A 23507-nucleotide genomic window follows, 5' to 3' on the forward strand; every position below is an offset into this window, starting at 1 on the left:
AAGGCAGAAGGTCTCAGTGCTGCAGGTGATGGTGTACATTTAAATTTCACCATTTGTTTATTTTTAATTATTTTACTCAAATGATTTTTAACCCCCCCACACACACACACACACCTAATTTATGAAAAATGTCTCTCTTTGATTTTACTGTGTTAATTATTTCTTTTATTTGTGCTGTTAGTGATAATTACTGTAACCTTACACAACATGTGTATCAAATACATTTACATGAATCATTTTTAGTCAAAGAATAAATAATGAATGGTAGAAAACAGCTGCTGAAGAAACACTTTTTAACTTTTTTAAATGCCCCAATCAATGTTATGAAAGCGGTAGAGAGGAGATGGCTCCGTCTGGCCACACTTTAACTCTCTTTGTTTTCACACGTTTGCTGAGTGGCACACACACCTGGAACAATGAAAGGTGATCAGACGGTCTACACCTAATCATCAGATACTCTAGATTGGCAGATCAATGACTTTTTGTTACAGTTGAGTCTGTAGACCTGAGTTCAGGACTCGGCTTGTGGTATGAAGCTGCTGCTAGTCGTGTTCGTGCGGATGCTGCGGTACCTTCTCCCAGACGGCAGGAAAGTAAAGCATCCACACGATGGATGTGACGGATCCTCCACAGCGCTGAGAGCTTTGTGGATGCAGCGTTTGTTGAAGAGGTTTCAGTGAGAGATGGAAGAGAGACCCCGTTTTCGCCTGGCAGTACAGAGGGCAAAAACTGAACAACACTAGATTAATAACCACTAAAGAGCAAAGCCTGGCGAGACGCTGAGCCTCGCGCTGTGCACTCACCGCCATCTTGGATACATATAGATAGCTGCCCTGAAGTCTTCATTGTCTTTTGATAAATTTATATCAAACCATTTTTATACAAACACATCAATGTTTCTCACCTACTACAAACCATTTTTTATATTAATTTTAAAGTGTCAGGTTAGAACATAACATTAAAACAACCTCTTTGTTTCTAGACTCACTGTCCATTTTATCAGCTCCGCTTACCATATTGAAGCACTTTGTAGTTCTACAATTACTGACTGTAGTCCATCTGTTTCTCTACATAATTTTAAAACCTGGAGAATGTGGGCATCGATCCCACTACCTCTCGCATGCTAAGCGAGCACTCTACCATTTGAGCTAATTCCCCTGATGAAGGACCCCCCTTTACCCTTTGTAAATTGTAATGTACTACAGAGCGTTGATGCTGCATTATGAAAGGGCCAAAATAGTGCAGTGCAATAACAAAGCGGCTCTGTGAAGCAAGAACTAAAATTATGATGCATGTAATTCAACATAAAATATGTGGGTATTAATTAGGCATTATTAGGCTGCACATAAATATAGATTTAAACTGTCCTCTATTTACTACAGTCTGTTTGAAACAGCTGGGCTTACAACTAGTTGGTGTGGAGAACATGTTACACATACAGTGTGCTATTATTTCAAGCTGATCAGGTACATGCTATTTCACTTAGAAACATCTCACAAAGTACAAATTCTTTAACTTTCTAAATAAACCATGTAGTACAGGACATTACCGCTTATCTAATGCAGTAAGAAACAACTCGCCCAAACAGGGACTTGAACCCTGATGCACGTGGGGTGTTGTGAGAAATTGGCATTAGACCCTTGCGAGCAGGTCAGGATGGCCGAGCGGTCTAAGGCGCTGCGTTCAGGTCGCAGTCTACCCTGGAGACGTGGGTTTGAATACCACTTCTGACAGGTCATACTTTATACAAATTTACTTCATTAAAGGACACAGCCATCAGGGAATACAGTTTTCATGAAAGGGTGTATATGGTCTGCAACAATGCTGAGGTAGGTGGTATGTGTCAAAGTAACATCCACATGGATGCCAGGACCCAGGCTTTGATATCTGAAAATGTGAGAAATTTAAACATGTATTCATTCTGATCATGAAGTATGTTTATTCAGCGTCTATTTACATTGTTACAGCAGTATTTTACAATTGAAATGTTCACATTATTTAAATGTATGTAAAGTACATTGTATGCTAGCTGTTTACTTTTTTCACTAAGTAAAAACTGTCATTACCTCAACATGTCATTACCAACACATAACTTCTTGTGATGGTAAAGACACTTAGTGATGGTAATAACAGGTTTTTAGTTTCACCATCACTATCTTATTAACTGTTTAATAATTAAAGCTAATTAAAGCTAAATAAGCATAATGGTTTTATTATACAAGGAAACATAAATTTTCACTGATTAGTCAATATGGCCCACAAGATATCAGCAGAGATCCAGTAAAATATCAGTAATTACATGAAAAAGAAAAGGTAAGTTTAAAGTAATATCACAACCTTCAAAATGAGAACAAAGGTGCATCGTAAGGGGAATTAGCTCAAATGGTAGAGCGCTCGCTTAGCATGTGAGAGGTAGCGGGATCGATGCCTGCATTCTCCAGTGCAGATACATTATGATTATTTAAGGGTATCATGTAATATGAAACTCGTTGCGGCATCGCTTAATGAATCGCAGCTTCAAAAATTATGATCAGGATTTAAGTGAGTCTTTAAGGCAAAAAAATATATGTGGGTATTAATATCTAAAACAGTGCATTATTACGCTACACATAAATATAGATTTAAACTGTCCTCTATTTACTACAGTCTGTTTGAAACAACTAGTTGGTGTGGAGAACATGTTACACACACAGAGTGCTATTATTTCAAGCTTATCAAGTACATGGTATTTCACTTAATAACATCTCACAAAGTACAAATTCTTCAACTTTCTAATGAAACCATGTAGTTCGGGACATTACCGCTCACCTAATGCAGTAATAAACAACTCGCCCAAACAGGGACTTGAACCCTGGACCCTCAGATTAAAAGTCTGATGCTCTACCGACTGAGCTACCCAGGCTCTGCAAGTTGCTTTAACCCTCACAAGGATGTGACTTGAATTAACTAACTAAACAAACTTTAACATACGTTGTCCTGTAGAACAGTTCCAGCAAGAACACCAAAAAAACCCTTAAGAAACACTTCTTAGTACTACATACATTAGTTGTATTCCACACAGGTCAGCATGCGACATCGTTTTACTTTGTAACTGTATTCATATTATGCCATCTATATTACGGTGGCCCGCTGAGTTAAAACACAATAACATTTACAAAACAAACAAAAGCTGACAACACAACAACAATAAGGAAAAACGCGAATATATTAAGAGACAACACAAATTATTTAAGGTGGAACGCAATTACATTAAGGGAGAACACAACGAAATTAAGGAAACATGAATACACACTACACTACATCTAGTGGTCGATTGAATAGCCTACAACCAGCACAAACAGGGTTTGAGTTATTAACACATAATCCAGTCAGTTAAAAACCCAACAAGAAGGCTGTACCTAATACATTCATACCAGAAAAAAAACACACCCTAACATGCTAGTGCCGTTACAGTGCTAAGAATGGTCCACCCAAAAACATTATTTGGTCAGTTGGAGTGCTCATATGGGGCTCCCTTTCTATTGATATATGATGTGGTGTCAACGGTACCCAAGCTAGTCAGGATGCGGTCTAAGGTGCTGCGTTCAGGTCACAGTCTCTCATTGAGGCGTGGGTTTGAATCTCACTTCTGACAGCTCATGCTTTATACAAATTTACATCTTTAACCCTCTACCATACATAATAATATGAAAAGATACAACAGTTCATCCAAAGCTTAGTCCACGTGGGGGTGTTGTGGGATTGGTATTAGACCTTTGCAAGCAGGTCAGGATGGTTGAGTGATCTAAGGTGCTGTGTTTAGTTTGCAGTCTCCCCTGGAGGCGTGGGTTCAATTTCCACTTCTAACATTTTCTGCATTTAGCAGACGCTCTCGTCCAGAGCGACTTACAGAAGTGCTTCTATTGTAAACATTCCATTCTTCATCATTCTAAACAAAGCATGTAGTAGAAGTCTGGTTTAGCAGAAGAAATGTTGTAAGAAAGGAAGCCCTTAAATACTGACTTGTTGCTCTGCTTGCAAGCTTACTGTAACAAAAGAATGGTCGTGTATCTGATGTGTTAAGATTAGTCGCTACTCCAACAGTTCTTCGCTGTGGCTGGTTAAATGCTGGAAATTACCGCTTACCTAATGCAGTAAGAAGCAACTCACTCGAACAGGGACTTGAACCCTGGATCCTCAGATTAAAAGTCTGATGCTCTACCAACTGAGCTATTCGGGCTCTGCAACCTGCTTTAATCCTCACAAGAATGTGACTTAAATTACAAACTTTAACATACGTTGTCCTGTGGAACTTCAATTAATATAAAATATTTTTATTTCTGTTTCGGCACTCTTGAAGGCGATTATATCAAGTTTTAGGTGAAGTATGTTGCTGCTTACACACACACAAAAAAACATCTCAGGAGGAGAATTTTGCAGGTAGATTACGAACAGATTCCTTTCTTTCACCTTTTTTACTGTATCAATTGCACGATTGTTTTCCAGTCCTTAAATGTTATGTGCATTTATATGTGGCAAGAGAAAAAAATCCATAAAAATCAAATTGAGTTAGCAAAGAACCTTGAATTATACTAAAGAGTTCTTCAAGTAGAAACAGTTCTAGCAATAACACAAAAAACCCTGAAACACTTCTTAAGACTTCTTAGTCTTAGTTTTTTATTATTTCAAATGCCATTCATTATTTCAAATGCCATTCATAATTTATAATCACTGATTTGTGAGATATCAGCAGTAGTAGATCATGTTTAACTGGTTTAATATTGTTTAAGCGCTGATTATCGGCTGTTTTTCGTGAGTATGTTTGGGCGGTTTTCCATGCATTTTGACGGCCTTTAAAATGCGCAATCTGGCAACCCTGGCTGAAGCGTTCATTCATATTTTGGAGCGATGTATGTTTGTATGCTAGAATATAAATAACATCTTTTACAAACTACTGTCTATTTACATTGACATTTTCTCTTCTGTCTAAACATTTTTGCAATTGGGTTTGTAAAAGTAAGCGATACTGTGGATAATATATTTAATGAGCTGAACTAACTGAGAGAAGCGCTAACGGTGGTGGAAGAGTCTAAAAGGGTTTGGAACATAGTCGTATCATCATAGCAGTACAACACAGTTTTGTCCGTAGCATCCGAAAATATCCAGAAGCTAATATACAAAAAACGTTTATTTTAATAAACTTACCTTAAACTTGTTAATAAAGTATGACTATAAAATCAAAACAAACACAGTATCCGCTGCTGCAGTCTCTACACAAACTTTTCTGCACTGAAAACTCAAGAACACATTTTATGGATATTACGGTAATGCACTGAAAACGCGTCCTACAGTCATGCAAGCACATACAACAGTGTGTGAGTTTACACTAATCAACCATAACATTAAAACCACCTCCTTGTTTCTACACTCACTGTCTATTTTATCAGCTCCACTTACCATATAGAAGCACTTTGTAGTTCTACAATTATTGACAGGACCACCACAGAGCAGGTATTATTTGGATGGTGGATCATTCTCAGCACTGCAGTGACACTGACATGGTGGTGGTGTGTTAGTGTGTGTTGTGCTGGCATGAGTGGATCTGACACAGCAGCGTTGCTGGAGTTTTTAAATACCGTGTCCACTCACTGTCCACTCTATTAGACACTCCTACCTAGTTGGTCCACCTTGTAGATGTAAAGTCCGAAACGATCACTCATCTATCGCTGCTGTTTGAGTTGATCATCTTCTAGACCTTCATCAGTGGTCATAGGACGCTTCCCACTGGGTGCTGATGGCTGGATGTTTTTGGTTGGTGGACTATTCTCAGTCCAGCAGCGCTGCTGTGTCTTATCCAGTCATTCCAGCACAACACACACTAACACACCACCACCTGAATTTCCTGCATAAATTTGTAATAAAATATTTTCTGCCTTACTCACTCAGCTCTCTGCTTCCTTGTATAGAAATAGGCTAAAACAGGGGGCAGTTAGTCCTGCTGGCCACAACAAGGGACATTGGATAAGTGTTTTGTTTAGAAAGGGTTAAAATTGCTGTACATTTCTGTAATCTTTATAAACTGAAGTTACGACTCATATTGAACAAAACTGATCTCTTACTTTGCTTATTTCCATAAAACGTGAAATATGACATGGCAGCCATTTTTAAAAGAAAGTTCATGAGCTGCTTGCCACACACCCACAAATGTGACATTAATAAAAAGCTCAGGATGTACTCTATGAAGTACAGTAGTACTCAAATGGATTGCATAAACGGTGCTTGAGTTAGAGATCTCAGACACATGTAAAGTCAAATTTATTTATATAGCGCTTTTTACAATGAACATTGTCTCAAAGCAACTTTACAAAATCCAGGACCAACAGACCAAAAACCCCTATTGAGCAAGCCGAGGGCGACTGTGGCAGGGAAAAACTCAGGAAGAAACCTTGATAGGAACCAGACTCAGCAGGGACCCGTCCTTCTTGGGTGGCCTGGAGGATATTTTAAATAAATAGGATTTACACAAATCATACAAACACAAAATAAAATTGAACTGAAAGTTGTAACTAGCAAAAAAATAATGTAAGTTCTTTATTGTTCAGTCCAGTCTGTGATAAAGTCCGTTTTAAGTTCTGGACATTTTTGGTGCATTCACGCCAGGTGTCCGTCACATCTAGTAGGAGCAGCATTATTGGCACTGCAGTCTCGACTTGCAGTCTTTAACCTCGAGAGGGTGAACAGGTTTCGTCAGAGCCTCCTCGGGTTAAAACAACAGAAGATGTTGTTACAATGTGAAATCGTTAAGAGTAAAATATCAGAGAGTTTTACAGGTTTAGACTCCAGCACCCCTAACTATTACAGCATAACTAGGTTTGCTTGTTTAGTTTGAAAAGACCAATCAAAAGCCTGAGTAAATAAATATGTTTTCAATCTAGACTTGAACATAGAGACTGTGTCCGAGTTCTGACAGCGGATTTCCCTAAGTTTGAAGCAGATCTGTGATGGAAATGTTGTTTCAATAAACAGTAGTCATCAGGAGCAATTTTGTAAATTTGGGGTTTGCCTCCACCTAGTGGACATTTTCAGAAATGCAATTTATTACACGTTAGAACATAACATTAAAACAACCTCCTTGTTTCTAGACTCACTGTCCATTTTATCAGCTCCGCTTACCATATTGAAGCACTTTGTAGTTCTACAATTACTGACTGTAGTCCATCTGTTTCTCTACATAATTTTAAAACCTGGAGAACGCGGGCATCGATCTCACTACCTCTCGCATGCTAAGCGAGCGCTCCACAATTTGAGCTAATTCCCCTTATAAAGGACCTTCCTTTACCATTTGTAAATTGTAATGTACTAACAGAGCATTGATGCTGCATTATGAAAGGGCCACAATAGTGCAGGATATACCAACTGTTTAGTGCAGTGCAATAACAAAGCAGCTCTGTGAAGCAAGAACTGAAATTATAATGCATGTTATTCAACATAAAATATGTGGGTATTGATATCTAAAACTCAGTGCATTATTAGGCTGCACATACATATAGATTTAAACTGTCCTCTTTTTACTACAATCTGTTTGAAACAGCTGGACGTACAACTAGATGGTGAGGAGAACATGTTACACATACAGTGTGCTATTATTTCAAGCTGATCAAGTACATGCTATTTCACTTACAAACATCTCATTAACATTAACGCTTACCTAATGCAGTAGGAAGCAACTTGCCTGAACAGGGACTTGAACCCTGGACCCTCAGATTAAAAGTCTGATGCTTTACCGGCTGAGCTACCCGGGCTCTGCAACCTGCTTTAATCCTCACAAGGACGTGACTTGAATTACAAACTTTAACATACGTTGTCCTGTAAAACTTCAATTCATATAAAAAGGTTTTATACCTGTTTCGACTCTTTTGAAGTCACTTAATACACTATATTGCCAAAAGTACTCACTAGTCAGCATGGCCGAGCTGTCTAATGTGCTGTGTTCAGGTCACAGTCTCCCTTGGAGGTGTGGGTTCGAATCCCACTTCTGACAGCGCATGCTATATACAAATTTACATCTTTAACCCTCTACCATACATAATAATGTGAAAAGATTTGTTTTAAGATTGTTTCAAAGTTATTGCATGTTTGTCAATTAAAAAAATTAATAAAGGTCTTTAAACTAAACGATGAATGAAAATAAAGCGTAAACTGACCTCATTTTTGACGCAGCGTTTCAGTGAGCAATGACGAAACAAGTCTTACATTACGTGTTGCCTTTAAACGATCATAATGTTTCTGCATTGGAGAATGCGGGCATCGATCCCACTACCTCTCGCACGCGAAGCAAGCGCTCTACCAATTGAGCTAATTCCCCTTATAATGAGTTCTCCTTTACCCTTTGTAAATTGTAATGTACTGACAGATCATTGATGCTGCATTATAAAGTGGGGGTTCAACGTGTTTAAGCTCACGTACTCACGTTTATCACAGCCTTTAGGACGAACTGAACCAAATCGTAACTTTGTACCACTCACAGACTGTCTTAAGGGTTGATGCTGCATTATGTAGGGGCCAAAATAGTGCAGGATATACCAACTGTTTAGTGCAGAGCAATAACAAAGCAGCTCTGTGAAGCAAGAACTAAAATTATGATGCATGTCATTCAACATAAAATACGTGGGTATTAATATCTAAAACTCAGTGCATTATTAGGCTGCACATAAATATAGATTTAAACGGTCCTATATTTACTACAGTCTGTTTAAAACAACTAGTTGGTATGGAGAACATGTTACACACACAGAGTGCTATTATTTCAAGCTTATCAAGTACATGCTATTTTACTTAGAAATATCTCACAAAGTACAAATTCTTCATCATTCTAAACAAAGCACGTAGTACGGAACATTACCGCTCACCTAATGCAGTAAGAAACAACTCGCCCAAACAGGGACTTGAACCCTGGACCCTCAGATTAAAAGTCTGATGCTCTACCGACTGAGCTATCACACGTGTGGCAATTGCACTTGCAACCTCTTTGACTTCTATTGGAAAATGCAGGTAGAAATTGCATACGTAGTTGCTCGTTTCGATCAGCACCTTAACCAGTGGTAGCGTGGCCGAGTGGTCTAAGGCGCTGGATTAAGGCTCCTGCGCGTGTTCCAGTCCCACCACTGCCAACTCATGCTTTTCATTTTTAAAAGAAAGTTCATGAGCTGCAATCAAATGGATTGCATAAACGGTGCTTGAGTTAGAGATCTCAGACACATGTCAAGTCAAATTTATTTATATATCGCTTTTTACAATGAACATTGTCTCAAAGCAACTTTACAAAATCCAGGACCAACAGACCAAAAACCCCTATTGAGCAAGCCGAGGGCGACTGTGGCAGGGAAAAACTCAGGAAGAAACCTTGAGAGGAACCAGACTCAGCAGGGACCCGTCCTTCTTGGGTGGCTTGGAGGATACTTTAAATTAATAGGATTTACACAAATCATACAAACACAAAATTAAATTGAACTGAAAGTTGTAACTAGCAAAAAAATAATGTAAGTTCTTCATTGTTCAGTCCAGTCTGTGATAAAGTCCGTTTTAAGTTCTGGACATTTTTGGTGCAAACACGCCAGGTGTCCGTCACATCTAGTAGGAGCAGCATGTTTGGCACTGCGGGCCCGACTTGCAGTCTTTAACCTCGAGAGGGTGAACAGGTTTCCGTCAGAGCCACCTCGGGTTAAAACAACAGAAGATGTTGTTACAATGTGAAATCGTTAAGAGTAAAATATCAGAGAGTTTTACAGGTTTAGACTCCAGCACTCTAACAGGTCAACGTGATTGACATGAAATGTGGCCACTGTTTTTGTAAATTTGCGGATTGCCTCCACCTAGTGGACATTTTAAGAAATGCAATATATTACAGGTTAGAACAGGGGTGGGGAACCTCCGGCCCGTGGGCCGTATACGGCCCCCCCGCTCAATCAAATGTGGCCCGCCATATATTTCCTAGATTTTATTGTCTGGGCTTTATGCAATTAATTAAACTTTAGACGATACAACAGACATAACAAATACGAGTTATGTTGCCACATACTGGTTGCGTGTTGCCACGACATCATTGCCCCCAGATATTTCACAGCTGGTCAAGACCAAACATTCACAACCGTCACATTGAAATTATGATAAGGTTAGTCTGAGATCAAATATAAACACTACATACCATCAGCATCATGTATTTATAAAGCCTATATTAATTTGGCTCTATGTTGCGTCATTGTAGTCTGTGGCCCGTGACCAGATATGTAATTATTAAACTGGCCCTCAGTGGGTAGAAGGTTCCCCACCCCTGGGTTAGAACATGACATTAAAACAACCTCTTTGTTTCTAAACTCACTGTCCATTTTATCAGCTCCACTTACCATATTGAAGCACTTTGTAGTTCTACAATTACTGACTGTAGTCCATCTGTTTCTCTACATAATTTTAAAACCTGGAGAACGCGGGCATTGATCTCACTACCTCTCGCATGCTAAGCGAGCACTCTACCATTTGAGCTAATTCCCCTTACAAAGAGCCGAATAGGCAAATTTTTGCTCAAGTCCAATCATAAAGACCAATTCCAATACCAGGAGTCGAACTCCGCCGCCTGGGTGAAAACCAGGAATCCTGACCGCTAGACCATATGGGAAACTGCAAGGCTCTGCACCAGCTGACACCAGCATCAGCCACTTATTTTCGCTCTGCCAAGCCTTTGTCACCTTAACAGGTAATAAGGTAACCGAGCCAGCCAGGAGTCGAACCTAGAATCTTCTGATCCGTAGTCAGACGCGCTATCCATTGCGCCACTGGCCCCTGCATTAGTGTGGTCATGACCTCCCTGAAGCTCCAGCCCCATTTTTGTCTCTTGCCCGAGGAGAGAAGCACGGCATACAAAAAGACAGTGCCATGACCTGGATTCGAAACGGGGTTGCTGCGGCCACAACGCAGAGTACTAACCACCATACAATCAAGCTTCCCAGTGGTCAGCCACTGGTGGCTCATGTTGGCTGCTCCTTGATAGACTCCCTCATATACCGGGAGTCGAATGCAGGCCACCTGGCTAAAAGCAGTTTAGAGCCAAGTGTATTATGCTAGCAGGGGCCCCCAAGGGGGATAGGTCTCAACTGAGGTGCCAGACTAAACGTACAGCCCAATGTCGGCAGCAGGACGTTGCGTGATGGAAGCAAATTATCAATCTCTTATCAATCTCGTATTGACAATGGCTACAACACTGATCCAGTGTGGCTCCTCACAGGTACCACATTACTGCGCAGGAGAAAGGCCTGGCAATCTACTTCCGTACTATGCCAAGAAAACTTGATGTAGCGTACAACTAAAGGAATGCGATATAGTGCTGGAAGATGCGCCCCTAGGTCGAAAGGCACTCAACAAGCTACTGGGGAAGAGCCGATGGTCGTCTTGAGTAGAATCAATGCTTATGATGCGCCAGGATCAAAGCCGCAAGGTCGTCTTGGTGCTGATGTCGCTTGGTCGAAAGGGAAGATCAAATCAGATATATCATCAGACTAGGAACTTGGAATGTACGAACCATGAACCAAGGCAAACTCGACATTGTCAAAGCCAAAATGGACAGAACAGGACTTGATTTACTCAGAATTAGTGAACTAAAGTGGACTCAATCCGGACATTTCCAGTCAAACGAACATTGGGTCTACTATTCTGGAAATGATAACCAAAGACGAAATGGCGTTGCCTTTATTCTTAATCAAAGACTGGCCAATACTGTCCTGAAGTACAACACAGTCAGCGATAGAGTCATCTCGATACGACTACAAGGAGCACCAATCCATGTCACAGTCATACAAGTCTACTCACCAACAACAGATGCCAAGGAGGAGGACGTTGAACTATTCTATGAACAAGTTCAAGAGGAAATTGACAGGACGCAAAATCAAGACTTACTCATTATCATGGGAGATTTTAATGCCAAAGTGGGCCATGGCAAACAAGGAACTGTTGTTGGAAAGTTTGGACTTAGCAAACGAAATGAAGCTGGAGAAAGATTAATTGACTTTTGTACAAAAAATCAACTGTCCATCATGAACACTTTCTTTCAACATCACAAAAGGAGACTCTACACATGGACATCACCAAATGGGGCCTATAAGAATCAGATTGACTACATATGTGTTCGCCAAAGATGGAGGTCGTCTATCATTACCGTGAAAACACAGCCAGGAGCTGACTGTGGAACTGATCATGAACGTTTAACATCAAAAATTAGAGTCAAGCTGCACAAACGGACTAGACAACAGTCTGTTCCTAACTTTGACTTGACCAAAATACCTGAAGTTTTCTGGAATAGTCTGCACAACCGGTTCACATCTCTGGACACGGATGAAAATAAGCCTGAGGAACACATATAAAGACTATTATTACCGAAGAAGCTAGCAAGTCAATAAACAAGAGACAGAAAAGACCCCCTAGTTAAGGTGAAGTTAAACAGCTAACACATTTATTGCCACACAAGCAATGAAATATCACATACAGTGCTGCAAAAAAAACGTAGAAATAAAGAAATAAAATAGCTCTTACAAATAGGAATTATGTTAAGTGCAAGAGATCTTCAATTCAATACCACTCCTTATATTTAAAGAGGTATAGATTCAAAAATTAAGTTCTAGTCCTTGAATGTGTGTATTAAAGGTATTTTCCTATGGCTGTTTTACCCAGGTAGAGTAAATAGTGTGAGTAGGTTCTTATCTGGTCCTGGGCAAAAACTCTGATATATCCGGAGTCTTCTGTAAACGGTAGGCCACACCGCTTCTACGACCATCAACAGTTTCACAGGGCTGGGCTCGCCATCACAATTCTCTACGTCTTTCTGTGCGTCTAAGAAAAACCAATCTACACAGATAGTGCAGAACAATGAATGCTCCTATTATTTTATGTTCCCTAAAATGAGATCTCATTGAGTTCTTTTCTTCATTTCAGAACATCTTATAACATGTACAAAAACTAAGGATGCACCTTGACTACAAATGATTAATTAACATTCATACATCACAGCAACATTGACATTTAACATGAACATCCCTTCAGTATTGGTATTTTAGCACTGACCAATGAATTACTACGCTTTTCCAACTTTTTAGCTGTAACATGTGCAATTATCCCTTTAACATGAATTTGAATTGAACCATCACTAAACTCCATTAATATGTACATTATGATAACCAAAATATGTTCAATCATAGCACAGTTGTGCTGTAAATAATTAAGATGTATCAATCTAACCAAACTGAATGACTTAACAGAATATGTGCACTGTGCCTTTAAGGCTCCACCACGCTATTAGTAATTCTACTTGCTAACTAGCCACTAGCAAGCGATTAGCATAGCTATACTTTAAAATCATTTCGACAAGCATTAAAGAACATTTTCATAACTCCAATTGGTTTTTTATTCCTTCCATTTCTAATGAAAAGCGTATGAACTCAAAAGAAAGGTGTACTCTCCCTTTACAGTGGCTAGCTAGGCTATCATAATAAACTCACGGGAGTTTCAAACACTTGACAGAAAACCGCCTCCCTCACGTTCATAGCTGGAATTCTGGTAAAAAAAAAAGAACAAAACAGTTTATCAGCTCTAATATATGCTAAAAGTCAATATTTTAAACCATTATGTATTATTTTGTACCGAATATTGCTCAGCTGGTCTGCAGCAACCTCTAAAGATCTATCAAGCCAAAAAGGGAAAAACTAACAAAGGTAAAGTCTTTTTCTACCACTGCGCCCTATTTTGGGGACGACAAGTAATTACACCTCTTGAATGACGAGGTTTTAGTAGCTCCATATTTCATATGGGTTACAATAGCATACGCTTCAATCAGGCTCTAAATCTCTTGAATCATACACTAATTTCATGTTATAGTTCGCCTACAGATTTATACTTCTGTCATTACCACTTAGTTATGCCACTTACTTATTAACTGTCATTATATGTGTTGTATTATATGTTATATGTTGTGTTGTATTATATGTTATGTTTTGTTAATTTAATAAACATTTTTTGTTTGTTTTTTTGTGACCTTTTACTTTTCGCTTTTTTATTTACACTTTTTTCTGACAATTCTGTACTTTTACGTCTTTTTTTAGGCTGCATAACTGTAGGGTGGTCCTGTGTCCCTGTATTTGATACATTTTCTAAAGAAGATAAAAAAGTTTCACCCTTATCTTTAGAGTCTTTTCCGTCGTCTTCTTCCTCCACTTCTTGTGTTCCGCTCCCTGCTTGATTGGAATGTTTGTTGGGTTGTTCGGTGAGAGACGTCGTGTCTTCGTTGCTTGTATCTGTGACGGAAGATTCTAATGATTCGTCGGTGCTGGATTCACTCAAGTCTCCACTGGATGATTCACCGCTGTCGCTGGAACTTTCAACACCATCATCATGTTTCGTTTCTTCTCCAAGCTTCTCTTCATTTGTTTGTTTTTCCTTTGCAGTCACGTTAGAGTCGTTGTTGATTACGTGTTTTACATTTAGTTGTCCAGCTTTTGCTTTGTTACTATATTATTTTGGACATCCAAAGTACGTATGGCCTTGTCCACCACATAAATTACATGTCTCACTATTGGTACATTGTTTCCCTTTATGACCAAACTCACCACACTTTCAACACTTGAGTTTAGTACAGTCTTTAACCTGGTGTTCATGTGAATTGCATATATAACATTGCTGCGATTGTCCTTGATATGTTATTTTGCCGTTGTAGGGTCCCATTGATATCGAGTTTGGAATCTGCATTAAACTTCTGGTTTAATAAACTTACGCAATTAAATGATCACAATATTTCTGCACTGGAGAATGCGGGCATTGACCCGGCACGCTAAGCGAGCGCTCTATTATTTCAGCTAATTCCCCTTACAAAGAACCCAACTGGCAAATTTTTGCTCAAGTCCAATCATAAAGACCAATTCCAATACCAGGAGCCGAACTCTGGCAGCCTGGGTGAAAACCAGGAATCCTGACCGCTAGACGATATGGGAAACCGCAAGGCTCTGCACCGGCTGACACCAGCATCAGCCACTTCTTTCTGCTCTGCCAAGTCTTTGTCACCTTAACAAGACCTGCATTGTTGGATCTGGGGTACAGAGAACCACACACAAGGAGTTAGAGAGAAAAAAAGGCATAAGGTAACCAAGCCAGCCAGGAGTCAAACCTAGAATCTTCTAATCCGTAGTCAGATGCGTTATCCATTGCGCCACTGATCCCTGCATGATCGCGGTCGTGACCTCCCTAACGCTCCAGCCCCATTTCTCTTGACCGAGGAGAGAAGCACAGCATACAAAAAGACAGTGCCATGACCTGGATTCGAACCGGGGTTGCTGTTGCCACAACGCAGAGTACTAACCACCATACAATCACAGCTTTCCAGCAGTCAGCCACTGGTGGCTCACGTCGGCTGCTCCCTGATAGACTCCCTCATACACCGGGAGTCAGGCGCAGGCTACCTGGCTAAAAACGAGAAATCCTAACCGCTAGACCATATGGGAAAGGCTCAGCACCCGCTGACACCAGCATCAGCCACTTCTTTCCGCTCTGACAAGCCTTTGTCACCTTGACCAGAGCTGCATTGTTGAATGTGTGGTACAGAGAATAATACACTCATCCAACTTCTTTCCTCTGACAAGCCTTTGTCACCTTGACAAGACCTGCATTGTTGAATCTGGGGTACAGAGAACCATACACAAAGAGTTAGAGAGACAAAAAAAGGCACAAGGTAACCAAGCCAGCCAGGAGTCAAACCTAGAATCCTCTGACCCGTAGTCAGACGCATTATCCATTGCGCCACTGGCCCCTGTGGAACCACGGTCATGACTTTCCTGAAGCTTCAGCCTCATTTCTGTCTCTTGCCTGAGAAGAGCATAGAAACCTTCCAAACATGGCATACAAAAGGACAGTGCCATGACCGGGGTTGCTGCGGCCACAACGCAGAGTACTATACGACCACGGCTTCCCAGCGGTCAGTCACTGGTGGCTCACGTTGGCTGCTCCCTGGTAGACTGCAGTCATAGTTCCAACAGAACAAGACACATGAGCAACAGCAACAAGGCGCCGAGGAACTAATAGGCAAAGTTTTGCTCAAGTCCAATCATAAAGACCAATTCCCATACCGGGAGTTGAACCCGGGCCGCCTGGGTGAAAACCAGGAATCCTGACCGCTAGACCACATGGGAAACTGCAAGCACAGCACTGGCAAAGACAAAGAAAGGGAAGCGCTTCAGTCCGATTTGAACAACTTTGAACCAACGGTCGCTGTGTCGCGGAGTCTGGGATTAGTTCTGCTGGCAGACAAAGCCATTTGTTCATGAATCAGGGCCTGAACAGAGAAACCGACCGACGTTGAGGTGATTCGGCTCCGGACCCTCCCCTGCAGTTTTCCTTCAGCGGACAGGTACACGTTTTTCAGGTGCTCACGATGAATTGTTGGCTTCGCTACCCTGTTTAATTTGTTTCTACTAATAATTGATAGTGTAGCACCTAAGCTTGCTAATAACAGTAACAAAAAGGCACTAACATTTAACTAGGTTCGAACAGCGGTATACTTCGAAATCATAAGAGGAGTTAAGGTGAAGTTAAACAGCTAACACATTTATTGCCACACAAGCAATGAAATATCACATACAGTGCTGCAAAAAAAAATTAGAAATAAAGAAATAAAATAGCTCTTACAAATAGGAATTATGTTAAGTGCAAGAGATCTTCAATTCAATACCACTCCTTATATTTAAAGAGGTATAGATTCAAAAATTAAGTTCTAGTCCTTGAATGTGTGTATTAAAGGTATTTTCCTATGGCTGTTTTACCCAGGTAGAGTAAATAGTGTGAGTAGGTTCTTATCTGGTCCTGGGCAAAAACTCTGATATATCCGGAGTCTTCTGTAAACGGTAGGCCACACCGCTTCTACGACCATCAACAGTTTCACAGGGCTGGGCTCGCCATCACAATTCTCTACGTCTTTCTGTGCGTCTAAGAAAAACCAATCTACACAGATAGTGCAGAACAATGAATGCTCCTATTATTTTATGTTCCCTAAAATGAGATCTCATTAAGTTCTTTTCTTCATTTCAGAACATCTTATAACATGTACAAAAACTAAGGATGCACCTTGACTACAAATGATTAATTAACATTCATACATCACAGCAACATTGACATTTAACATGAACATCACTTCAGTATTGGTATTTTAGCACTGACTAATGAATTACTACGCTTTTCCAACTTTTTAGCTGTAACATGTGCAATTATCCCTTTAACATGAATTTGAATTGAACCATCACTAAACTCCATTAATATGTGCATTATGATAACCAAAATATGTTCAATCATAGCACAGTTGTGCTGTAAATAATTAAGATGTATCAATCTAACCAAACTGAATGACTTAACAGAATATGTGCACTGTGCCTTTAAGGCTCCACCACGCTATTAGTAATTCTACTTGCTAACTAGCCACTAGCAAGCGATTAGCATAGCTATACTTTTAAATCATTTCGAAAAGCATTAAAGAACATTCTCATAACTCCAATTGGTTTTTTATTCCTTCCATTTCTAATGAAAAGCGTATGAACTCAAAAGAAAGGTGTACTCTCCTTTTACAGTGGCTAGCTAGGCTATCAGAACAAACTCACGGAAGTTTCAAACATTTATTACTTGACACAAAACCGCCTCCCTCACGTTCATAGCTGGAACTCTGGTAAAAAAAACCAGTTTAGTAGCAATTTGTAGCGAATATTGCTCAGCTGGTCTGCAGCAACCTCTCAAGATCTCTCAAGCCAAAAAGGGAAAAACTAATGAAGGTAAAGTCTTTTTCTACCACTGCGCCCTGTTTTGGGGACGACAAGTAATTACACCTCTTAAATGACTTTTGAGGTTTTAGTAGCTCCATATTTCATATGGGTTACAATAGCATACGCTTCAATCAGGCTCTAAATCTTGTTATAATCTAAATTATTATTGGGCATTACAATATTGGTCTAAAACATTTTGGTATTCAAGGAATGTGATCGGAGTTGTGCCAAACCGCCACGTGGCATAAAACCGGTTAGAACTGGCTGAGTGGAAGCCTGGAACAAAAGGCATACCTTATATGGAGTAGTTCTACACCTGGCCACTAGGGGGTGGTGGTAAACTATAAATAACAACTGCGCGCTCTACTCGAGGTCTGTTGTATTCTTCACTTAGACGGAGAGGCTTCAGAACGCAGCTGCTTGTGACCTGGAAGACGAACCAACCTTTTCTGAATAAAACTTTTAAAGAACGTCACCTTGCCTTCTGATAAATTCGGATCGATTCTAACAAAAGATCCACGACAATCTCTTGAATCATATGCTAATTTCATGTTATAGTTCGCCTACAGATTTATACTTCTATCATTACCACTTAGTTATGCCACCTACTTATTAACTGTCATTATATGTGTTATGTTTTGTTATTTTAAGAAACATTACAACGATTCAAAACTTAGCGCTGTGGTTTTAATTACCTCGGTGAGAAAAATAATCTGCTTTATTTATTTACCCCAACAGAAAGGGACTGATATGTTATGAATTAGGTTTTTTGAAACAATTTAGCCTAACCAAACAACTAAATGTTGGTGGTGCCTCGTGAAGCTATTAATTATAAAAAAATAATTAAATGCAAATCTCTCTTTTACGCTACAATAAAGACCACTTCCCATACCCATAAAGAGACCAAAAAGCCATGAGGTAACCAAGTCAGCCAGTAGTCGAACCTAGACTGACCTGATTTTTGATTCTGCATTTCAGTGAGCAATGACGCAACGAGTTCATATTTCGTTTTGCCTTCAAGTGTTTCAGCTCATGTACTCTTTTCTATATTATGTGTTGCTTTTAAACCATCACAGACTCAGTTTATTTAAAACGTTCATCTCAGCCTTTAGGACGAACTGAAAAAAACTGTCTTTGTAACACTGACAGACTTAAGTGTTGATGCTGCATTTTAAAAGGGAATGTTGTGAATATCAGCGGTTCATCTTTTACCAAGCAGTTCACTTAATAAACAATCAAAAGGTCACGTAACGATACAAAAAAGTGGTGTTAAAAATCCAAGACATTACAAATTTCGAAAATTAAAAGTTATTGCATGTTTGTCAATTTAAAAAAGTCAAACAAAACGATTAATTACAGAGCCTAAATGTCTTTGTAACACTTACTGAATGACCTGATTTTTGATGCTGCGTTTCAGTAAGCAATGACGCAACGAGTTTCATATTACGTGATGCCCTTAAATGATCATAATGTTTCTGCCTTGGAGAATGCGGCCATCGATTCCGCTACCTCTCGCATGCTAAGCGAGCGCCCTACCATTTGAGCTAATTCCCCTGACGAAGAAACCACCTTTACCCTTTGTAATGTACTAACAGAGCAGAGCGTTGATGCTGCATTATGTAGACAAAATAGTGCAGGATATACCAACTGTTTAGTGCAGTGCAATAACAAAGCAGCTCTGTGAAGCAAGGACTGAAATAATAATGCATGTAATTCAACATAAAATATGTGGGTATTAATATCTAAAACTCTTAGATATTGCATTATTAGCATTATTAGGCTGCACATGAATATAGATTTAAACGGTCCTCTATTTACTGTCTGTTTGCAACAGCTGGGCGTACAACTACTTGGGGTGGAGAACATGTTACACATATAGCGTGCTATTATTTCAAGCTGATCAAGTACATATTTCACTTGAAAATATCTCACAAAGTACAAATTCTTCAACTTTCTAAATAAACCATGTAGTACAGAACATTACCGCTTACACAACGCATTAATAAATGACTTGCCCAAACAGGGACTTGAACCCTGGACCCTGATGCTCTACCGACTGAGCTATCCGGACTCTGCAACCTGCTTTAATCCTCACAAGGACGTGACATAAATTACAAACTTTAACATACGTTGTCCTGTAAAACTTCAATTAATATAAAAAGGTTTTATTGCCAAAAGTATTTACTCATCTGCCTTCACATGCATATGAACTTGAGTGAAATCCCATTCTTAATCCAAAGGGTTTAATATGATGTCGGCCCACCCTTTGCAGCTATAACAGCTTCAACTCTTCTGAAAAGGCGTTCCACTTCTTAGTGCTACATACATCAGTTGTATTCCACACAGATCAGCACGCAATGAAACTTTCCAACGCGATATTAACTGGATTCATATTATGCCATCTAGTGGACGATTGAATAGCCTACAACAAGCACAAACAGGGTTTGAGTTCTTAATAAATAATCCAGTCAGTTTAAAACCCAACAAGAAGGCTGTACCTAATACACTCATACCAGAGAAAACACATCCTAACATGCTAGTGCCGTTACCATTACAAGAATGGTCCACCCAAAAAACTTAATTTGGTCAGTTGGAGTGCTCATATGGGTCTCCCTTTCGATTGATATATTATTTACAGCCTAGTAACAAAGTGTACAGTGCAGCAAATGGGTTACAGTCAGTACATTTACCATACATAATAATGTGAAAAGATTCAGGAGTTCGTACAAATATTAGTTCGTGTGGGGCGGGAGTGGTGTCAACAGTGTCCAAGTTAGACAGAATGGTTTAGCAGTCTAAGGCACTGTGTTCAGTATGCAGTATTCGCTGGAGGGGTGGGTTCAAATCCCACTTCTGATAGCTCATGCTTTATACAAATTTACGTCTTTAACCCTCTACCATACATAATAATGTGAAAAGATTAAGCAGTTTGCACAAATCTTAGTCGGTGTGGGCGAAAGTGGTATCAATGAAATCCCAGCTAGTCAGGATGGCCGAGTGGTCTAAGGCGCTGCGTTTAGGTCGCAGTCTCCCCTGGAGGCGTGAGTTCAAATCCCACTTCTGACAGCTCATGCTTTATACAAATTTACTTCTTTAACCCTCTACCATACATAATAATGTGAAAAGATACAAAAGTTCGTACAAATCTTAGTCCTAGTTAGTCTTAGTCTTAGTTTTTTATTATTTCAAATGCCATTCATAATTTATAATCACTGATTTGTGAGATATCAGCAGTAGTAGGTCATGTTTAACTGGTTTAATATTGTTTAAGCGCTGATTATCGGCTGTTTTTCGTGAGTATGTTGGGAGTTTTTCCATCCATTTTGACAGACTTTGAAATGAGCAATCTGGCAACCCTGGCTAAAGCGTTTATTCACATGTTAGAGAGATGTATGTTTGTATGCTATCTTTTACAAACTGCTGTCTATTTACATTGACATTTTCTCTTCTGTCTAAACATTTTTGAAATTGGGTTTGTAAAAGTAAGCGATACTGTGGATAATATATTTAATGAGCTGAACTAACTGAGAGAAGCGCTAACGGTGGTGGAAGAGTCTAAAAGGATTTGGTCCTTGGAACACAGTTTTGTCCGTAGCATCCGAAAATATCCAGAAGCTAATATAAAAAAACGTTTATTTTAATAAACTTACCTTGTTGAAAAAAGTATGACCACAATTTCTAAACAAACACAGTATCCGCTGCTGCAGTCTCTACACAAACTTTGCTGCACTGAAATCGCAAGGACACATTTTACGGATATTACGGTAATGCACTGAAAACGCGTCCTACAGTCATGCAAGCACATACAACAGTGTGTGAGTTTACACTAATCAACCATAACATTAAAACCACCTCCTTGTTTCTACACTCACTGTCTATTTCATCAGCTCCACTTACCATATTGGAGCACTTTGTAGTTCTACAATTATTGACATGAGCACCACAGAGCAGGTATTATTTAGGTGGTGGATGATTCTCAGCACTGCAGTGACATGGTAGATATAAAGATATAGACATACTTTATTTGTCATATATACATAGTACAATGAAATTCTTTCTTCGCATATCCCAGCTTGTTTGAAAGCTGGGGTCAGAGTACAGGGTCAACCATCGTACAGCACCCCTGGAGCAGACAGGGGCCTTGCTCAAGGACCCAACAGTGGCTGCATAGCAGAGCCTGGATTTGAACCGCCAATTCTGGGTAATAGCCCAAAGCTCTACCCACTAGGCTACCACTGTGGTGGTGTGTTAGTGTGTTAGTGTGTTAGTGTGTGGTGTGTTAGTGTGTGCTGTGCTGGTATAAGTGGATCAGACACAGCAGCACTGCTGGAGTTTTTAAATAGAGTGTCCACTCACTGTCCACTCTATTAGACACTCCTACCTAGTTGGTTCACCTTGTAGATGTAAATTCAGAAACGATCGCTCATCTATTGCTGCTGTTTGAGTTGGTCATCTTCTAGACCTTTATCAGCGGTCATAGGACGCTTCCCACAGGGTGCTGTTTGCTGGATTTTTTTGGTTGGTGGACTATTCTCAGTCCAGCAGTAACAGTGTTTAAAAACTCCAGAAGCGCTGCTGTGTGTGTCTTATTGCAGGGAAGACACACACACACACCCATAGGGCAATTCAGTGTCTCCAATTAACCCCAGGAAACCCACACAGACACTGGAAGAACATGCAAACTCCACACAGAAAGGACGCAGAGCGGCCCGCCTGGGGATTGAACCCAGGACCTTCTTGCTGTGAGGTGACAGTGCTACCCACCAAGCCACCCCTTAAATCTGACTCTCTTGCATACATTTGTAATAAAATCTTCTGTCTTACTTAGCCTTCTGCTTCCTTGTATAGAAATAGGCTAAATACAGGGGGTAGAAAGTCCTGCTGTCCACTACAAAGGACATTGAATGAAATTGCTGTACATTTTTTTTTTGTAAATCTTTTGAAACAATTTGATTATTAGGAAAAGATTACAAGAAAGATCATGAGCTGCCACACACCCACAAATGTGACATTACTAAAAAGCCCAGGGTGTACTCTATAAAGTACAGTAGTACTCAAATGGATTGCATCAATGGTGCTTGTGTTAGAGATCTCGGACACATGTTCCCACAGGGGACAAAAATGAATTGCTCTGTCTCAGAAGGATATGTTAATTAAAGCTCATAATGTCACTCATTACAGTTTAATTTAGAAATACAAGATCTGATAACTGACCTTACAAATTTTGAAGCAGATCTGTGATGAAAATGTTGTGTTTCAATAAACAATAAAAGTTATCAGGAGCAATTCCTTAGAAGGACACCAAAGGGGTTACCAAAAGTACAGTTGTTATACATCAGATGTGCCCATTACGTCGATCGCGATCTACCAGTTGTTCGCACAGTGCATACTGGTAGATCGCACCTCATTCTAACAGGTCAGCGTGATTTACATGAAATGTGGCCACTGTTTTTCTAATTTGCGGTTTGCCTCCACCTCCACCTAATTTATTACAGGTTAGAACATAACATTAAAAAAAACTCTTTGTTTCTAAACTCACTGTCCATTTTATCAGCTCCACTTACCATATAGAAGCACTTTGTTTTTTTTTTTTAAAAACTATTTAATAGCATTTAAATAACACTTCTATTGAAAAGAGAATATGCAGTTTTAAGAAGCTCCAGCGTTGTAGAAGGCTATTAAAAGTAAAGTTAA

General features: G+C 39.7%; 1 protein-coding gene and 5 non-coding genes across 6 annotated transcripts; 2 read left to right on the plus strand and 4 right to left on the minus strand.

Annotated features, from left to right (window-relative positions):
* Positions 1-1085: 1085 nt before the first annotated feature.
* On the minus strand, positions 1086-1158 carry trnaa-agc (transfer RNA alanine (anticodon AGC)). The gene has a single exon. It is a non-coding gene; the product is annotated as a tRNA-Ala (tRNA).
* A 1671-nt stretch (positions 1159-2829) lies between these two features.
* Positions 2830-2902, minus strand: trnak-uuu (transfer RNA lysine (anticodon UUU)). The gene has a single exon. It is a non-coding gene; the product is annotated as a tRNA-Lys (tRNA).
* A 7840-nt stretch (positions 2903-10742) lies between these two features.
* trnar-acg (transfer RNA arginine (anticodon ACG)) lies at positions 10743-10815 on the minus strand. The gene has a single exon. It is a non-coding gene; the product is annotated as a tRNA-Arg (tRNA).
* A 406-nt stretch (positions 10816-11221) lies between these two features.
* On the plus strand, positions 11222-12266 carry LOC134321552 (craniofacial development protein 2-like; the record flags this gene model as incomplete). Its single annotated transcript, XM_063003361.1, has 2 exons — positions 11222-11301; positions 11501-12266. Coding segments are annotated over exons 1-2 (846 nt in total), but the record flags the coding sequence as incomplete, so codon positions are not given.
* A 3858-nt stretch (positions 12267-16124) lies between these two features.
* trnae-uuc (transfer RNA glutamic acid (anticodon UUC)) lies at positions 16125-16196 on the minus strand. The gene has a single exon. It is a non-coding gene; the product is annotated as a tRNA-Glu (tRNA).
* A 4600-nt stretch (positions 16197-20796) lies between these two features.
* On the plus strand, positions 20797-20879 carry trnal-uag (transfer RNA leucine (anticodon UAG)). The gene has a single exon. It is a non-coding gene; the product is annotated as a tRNA-Leu (tRNA).
* The last annotated feature ends 2628 nt before the right edge of the window (positions 20880-23507 follow it).

The sequence above is a fragment of the Trichomycterus rosablanca genome, chromosome 10 (genome assembly GCF_030014385.1).
Source record: "Trichomycterus rosablanca isolate fTriRos1 chromosome 10, fTriRos1.hap1, whole genome shotgun sequence".
Classification (NCBI taxonomy): Eukaryota; Metazoa; Chordata; class Actinopteri; order Siluriformes; family Trichomycteridae; genus Trichomycterus; species Trichomycterus rosablanca.